The sequence below is a fragment of the Physcomitrium patens genome, chromosome 1 (assembly GCF_059467195.1).
Source record: "Physcomitrium patens ecotype Gransden chromosome 1, ASM5946719v1, whole genome shotgun sequence".
NCBI classification, from domain to species: domain Eukaryota; kingdom Viridiplantae; phylum Streptophyta; class Bryopsida; order Funariales; family Funariaceae; genus Physcomitrium; species Physcomitrium patens.
This window is the reverse complement of record NC_143410.1, coordinates 4,949,865-4,956,169: the sequence shown is the minus strand read 5'-3', so window position 1 is coordinate 4,956,169 and position 6,305 is coordinate 4,949,865. Positions and strand designations below refer to the sequence as shown.

General features: G+C 36.9%; 1 protein-coding gene across 1 annotated transcript; it reads right to left on the bottom strand.

The window, feature by feature from the left end:
• Positions 1 to 2,901: 2,901 nt before the first annotated feature.
• Positions 2,902 to 6,030, bottom strand: LOC112280569 (fucosyltransferase 2). The gene is made up of 5 exons (XM_024516210.3): positions 5,567 to 6,030; positions 4,552 to 5,347; positions 4,052 to 4,405; positions 3,748 to 3,945; positions 2,902 to 3,628 (listed from the first exon to the last, which is right to left on the bottom strand). Exons 2-5 carry the CDS (start codon positions 5,257 to 5,259, stop codon positions 3,227 to 3,229), a joined length of 1,662 nt encoding a protein of 553 aa, XP_024371978.1. The 5' UTR covers positions 5,260 to 5,347; positions 5,567 to 6,030; the 3' UTR covers positions 2,902 to 3,226.
• Between the last annotated feature and the right edge of the window lie 275 nt (positions 6,031 to 6,305).

Sequence of the window (6,305 nt, the reverse complement as noted above, 5' to 3'; positions counted from 1 at the left end):
CATATAAACTTCTTTAGATATTACATATACCAACATAAGTATGATCTTTGGTTTTTATAAATTTTATTAATGATATTACAACCTCAAAATTTTATGACTCTATATTTGTGATAGTAGATTGTTTTACTAATATGTCATATTTTGTACCATGTACAAAAAATATCACAAGTAGAGAAATAACTAAAAAAAATTAAAAATATTTATTGCTATCATGATATTATATTGAATAGAAGAATTGAAATTATATCTAAGTTATTAATATTTCTTTTTAAAATATTAAAGATAGGCATAAAATTAGCTTTGGCCTTCCATTTTCAAATTGATGGACTAATAAAACGTAAGAATCAAGTTTTAGAGCAATATTTGAGATGTACCATGAATTACCATCAAAACGATTTGACAAGTCTTTTGCCATTGACAAATTTTGCTTATAATAACACAATATATTTCATTATTAATTTTTTTCTAATTATAATTATTATCTATAATTTGATACTTTTGACCTTTTGAAAGTTAATAAAAGATTTGTTAATTTTTAAGTTTATATTATATATATATTATAGATTATTGAATAATAAAAAAATATTATTTTTATTTTTTAATAATAAAAATATATTATTTTTATCTTTTAATAAAATAATAATAAGAATAATAATAATAAAAAAATATTATTATTTTATTATTATTAATTAATTTTAAATTTTTTATATTTCAAGTAATTTATATAGTTTGTTAATATATTTATATTTTAATTTTTATAGTTTATTATTTACTTCTATTAATATATTTTGATTTAAAAATGAATTATGGTCTCATTAAATAATTAATAAAAATAATTAATATAAAAAAAATTATAATCATAAATATTATAAAAATAAAATAAAATAGATAGCTTCTTTGTTATATTATTTAATCGAAAACTTATCAATCAACCAATATATATATTTAAAAAATAAGATACTTAGTCTTAATCGATATTTAATTTTTATTCTTTTAGAAACACACTATAATTTATTTTTATATATGTACTATTATATTTCAAATATTTATATAAAAAAAGTCATTAAAAAATTTAAAAAATATATTCATTATAATTTTTTGTGAATTCATAAATTTAAAAAATATATATATTTTTAATTTATTAGATTGTAAAACATGATTTTAAAAAAATATGAATTTAGACTATGAAAAAAATAAATTATAAGATTATTCTTCATTAAAAAATAAATTGGGAGTCAGATATACATATATATATATATATATATTTATGTTTATATGTTGAAAATTCTAACTTAATAAGCTATAATTATATGAAATAGTTTAAAGTTACATCATCTTGTATTAAGATCCGTATATTTAAATGTATCTATAAAATATTTTAATAAAATATTCAACTTCTGTATTATATGATTAAAATTTATTTCAATTAAAAATTAAACATAAATTTATTACAATGCAATTTATTAAACCATAAAAAGTTATTTTTATTGGAATATAAAATTATATTATACAAAATATAAAAAATATTATTTTTTTAGAATTAAAAATTAAAAAAATTTGAAGCTCTTAATAAATCTCTTTACATTGAAGAATAGATTACTATGCAATCTAAATTACCTTTTGGAATAAAAATCTAAATAGACTTATACCTCAATTACTATTTTACATTTAAAGTTGTGGCTAGTTTTGTTGGTCATTGAAGGATCTTCAAAAAATTAAATTAGTCTCTATTGTAAATTTATTTTTATTTTTACAAAGAACATTTGATGATTCTTTAAATAAATTGATTCACAAAAAATCTAGAAGCAAAGTTTATTATGTGATTAAAAGTGATTTAAAGAATACTAGTTTTTGTATGTCTATTTGAATGTCATTAAACTTCAAAGTGGCAAAGTCTATCTTAAGAATGTACATGTATTGGAAAATAGAGTATATAACTAAAGTTAAGATAAGTGGGAGGTTAATTTGTAAAAGACAAAATTTGAAGTTGCAAGTTCCTACATGAATTAAGTGCTTGCACAACTTGGATTTTTTTGTTCTTAAAAGAGCTTCCCTATTGGCACTTTTTGTAGAATCAATAGGAATTTTGGCAAAGCTTTCACCTCCATATTAGTGAATGACATCTATAAAACTTCATGGTCTTATGAAAGCCATTTTATTTTAAAAGTCATGCTTAAGAGCATAAAGAGAAAGAAACCACCATTGACACCGTGACAAATGCATCTACTTGCTCTACAATGTACATGGATTTTTTGAATTTAGTATTTTGTATGAAATTATCTTTTCATCCAATTTAGATATGTATGATTTATTGGTGGTAGATGGAATTGGTTGTCCAATTTGCATTAGCTCTAATTCTAATTGTACTAAGAAGTTCAATATTATTTTTTCTATTATGAGTGTGACCTTTGATTGTCATATTTAGAAACACATCATTGCATAGTGGAACAATTGCACTGGCTCATTGCATCATTTGAAAACTTAATGTTGCCAATGCACAACACTTTTGTAGTGATACAATAGTACTAGGGTAACACCAATGTCAAGGGAAGCAAGGTTCTATTATTACTCAAGAAAAACAAACAATATATAGGTGGGATCAACATCAAAGCGGCAAAATTTAACCGTCCTTCACTAACTTGCATATGACAACTTCTGGTTTTCACCCTGATAAACTCGATTCTAAGATGGCAACACTTCTTTGGAATTAACAATTGTTCACAATTCGGGGAGATTGAGCGCAATCGGATCGTGCACAGCTTCGCGTGGGCTTGTGAGCCGAGTAGACGGAGATTACGCTACTGAAACACAGCGCAAGAGGAGCATGCATAGCTTCAGGTGGGTTTGGAGGCAAAGGAAGGAATGGGTGAGCGCATTACGTAGTGGGGACATAGGAGGAAATAAAGAAGGGGCGTTGAAAATCAAAAACACCAAACTTAATTTGTGCATCACTCATGCCCTTCACCTTGCCGATCGCACAAGCTACAACTCCATCACCAATGCATGAATTCCTATTTCAGTAACACCATCCCCGGGCACTTCCATGGACGTCGTCTCCGGTTTGAAACCAAGGGATGCAGTATCATGTCGATGCGGACTGTAGGCCGCGTACCCATGTGCTGTTTCTGAACAACTAGATTGGAGGCTACTGATCCTTCGAAATATTGGATCAGAACCTGGGGTTGGCAAAAGCTGGCCATGATCTTAGGTCGAGGATCGCCGAATCCTAACTCTGTAGAACGTCGCCCCAGAGTCTTGCGCTTTCATTAGGTTGCTCTGATTCCTGGACTAGTTGCAGCCCACCTTCATGATCTACGCATTCTCGGACGTGGCACCGCATCCACTCTCTGTGCGATTCGTTTCCGGTGGAGCCAGGATCACATCTGGGTTTCTGGGGGAAATGGGTGCAAGGCTGGGTAGATATACCTGGGTGGCATGATGAGGCATTATTTTCCTGACCCGGTGGGACTGTTTGTGTGTTGAGGTGAGACGGGATGATCCCGCCAATCCCCTGAGGGATGTACCCAAATGTTGAGTAACGGCTGATTAAAAGCACGTCGCTGAAACTCAGCAGCCACATTTCGACGAACGCAGTCTCGGATTGGTGCATGGACCCGTCCTGACGATCCTGCATACAGAACCAAAAAGTATGAAGAGAACGTATTCGAAAAAGTTGCCACGCTTGACTTGAGCTTTAAACAGCATGTTGAACGCGGTCTATCCGGAGAAGCACTATTTATGTCTTACCAAGTGAGAAACCATGTGGAAGCGAATCACGGTGCCGTTCACATTTGGTCTGTTTACATATAAATCCTTCATTTCGTCGTAGTAACGAAGCTGCAGGGACGTAACTAATACCGAGATCTCCGTTGAACCCTCGTATCCGTTGCGGGCAAACGACATTAGATCTGATACGTCCTCTTCCTCTCGTAGCTTTGGCAGTGCCTGAAACGGACAAGGACGACGGTGTCAATTATGCGGTCAATGGTTGACGAGATTACGAAAAATTTAACACACATATCACGACAAAGTAGGAACTATGGATAATCACCCGATTGGTTTGAAGGCAGTCCAGGATTCGGTCATATACAACGGGGTCGAATTCAGCAAGGTTGGGTCGCCCATGAAGGCGAACCTGCACCCCAACTCGTCGAGAAGATCCTGCAAGGTATGCGAAGTACAGACGGACAACGTGCGCCCAAAGCTTGTTGTTGGGAAGCAGAAGCTTATGACTGAGAATGGTGAAAATCTGCCCGGGTTTAGCCAAGGGGTTCAGACGCTCCCAGACACGAGGAATCATCAAAAGACGCGTGATGAAGTACTGGTTGCTGGTCCATGCCAGCCACCGCACCTTCGCGAGGCCGTTGTGTGTGTGGTCGCAGAAGAACTGGCCATCAGCCCATGTCTATAACCATTAACCAAGTCACCAATTCAGTTTCCATTATGAAAAATTTAACCTAAACGTGACACTGTAGCGTTGCCTAGTGATGAAGATTTTGAAGACTTCAGTAATGAGATGAATGTTACAGGTCAGATTTGAAGCACAGGTACCTGGATGTGGTCGAGGCTGAGACGAACAAAATTGTCGACGTCGGTGAAATTCTTAGAGATTGCCACGTTCATTCTCGTTGCGTTCCCCCAAACATTATCATACGGAAAACCTTCTGGCAAGTACCAGGAGGATCCCGGAAATGGGTCGCACAACAGGTCCTTGAAGTGTTTTCTGCTCTCCACCAACACGATGCGGTCTGTTGCTAGTGCGTAAGCGAATGCAGAAGTGAGCGACAGCAGCTTGTTCCCCAACCCGCCGCTGCCCTCCATGACAATCATATAGTTGCAGTCGACTGTCATGTTCCGCTCGTGCAGGAATACCTGCGTCCAATTCTTACCCTGCGTGCATGACTGGTGCATGGCGACGTAGCGATCCCATGCTTTGTCGAACTCTGGCAGTGGCTGGAATCGTTCGGGATCCCTCCGGTAGAGAAGATGTTGTGTCCTTGCAAGACATGTGGGGTCATGAGTTATATTCACCAGTGCGTCACGGCGAACTGAAGCTGATTCTGAAGAAGACTTTTCAGGTTGGTTGTTTCTTATGCTCGAGATGTCCGCAACTGCTTTCTGCGAGGAATATTTCGCCCAGCCAATTACGGTTTCAACGTCCATCGCGAATAAGCACACGAAGATGACCACGGTGCCCAGAGTACCGAGCAAGATGGCATTTCCGGGGAGTGACACCCCCTTTGCGCCATCTTTCGTCATTTCTGCTTGGAAATGAATCGGAAATTCAGAGCTTAGAAGCCTGCGTCCTCAGTGGGCGTGGTATTCTAATCCTCGAATTCGGTCAAATCTGTTACCAGAACAGCGACCGCCTGCAGTGAAGTTTACTGAAATTGAATCTCCTCTCCCGCATTTAATGTGCGGGATGATGAGTGCCTTGGACTTCAATACAGTGGAGTTTCCAAATTTCTCTAACGAGAGGGAGAAGCTTGCACAGCACTGATAGTGCTTTGGAAGGATATTAACAGTATTTGGACTGCTAGTCTACTGTGTACCACATTGAACTCACCTTGTGTTCATTCGCATACCACCTTGGGATTTTCGACATGTGCTCAGCTCTTGCATGGGTACGGGACGGCACTCAGCATCGGCTCCTCAGCGTTAGAGTTCTTGATCCAGATCAATGCAATTGACCTACAAAAATATCGCCAAGGAATAAGCAATGCTGCGTAGAAGACTGGAGGTACGATGACGGCGAGTTGCTGCGGTTCCTAGATGTAGCCAGATTCCCATGAACCCCTTTCAGCAAGAGTGATCTCTGGAGAAACGTCGAGACCCTCAGCAGTGTCGTCAGAAGAGGCAAAGTTGACCCGCATCACAAACTGGACGTTGTCATAAGATGTCGAACGCAAATCTTGTCATGCCACAGAAATCTTTGTTGACACAGCCACAAACTCGGTTCCACGTCCACGGAGTCACCGGCGCATCTCTCCTCACCAAGCCCACCAAGCAGTAGTACGAAACTCGTAGAGCAGCACCTCCTTCATATTGCAGCTCCAGCACCTTCACCATCTCGGGCCAGGTTTGTCGGTACAGCGTCAATGTGAGCATGGCGCACGATTGATCCAGGAGAAGAGGCGACTGTACAGCGTAGAGGGATGAATTGCGCCGTCTGCACAAATTGTTTTGTTTTCGCCAAATTTGACTCCACCTTCGGTTGTGAATGAGCGAAGTTTCCCGATTTTACGTTTTTAATTAGTCATCTCAACATTGTTTCAATACTTGGATTGAAATATGAGGCATGTGAA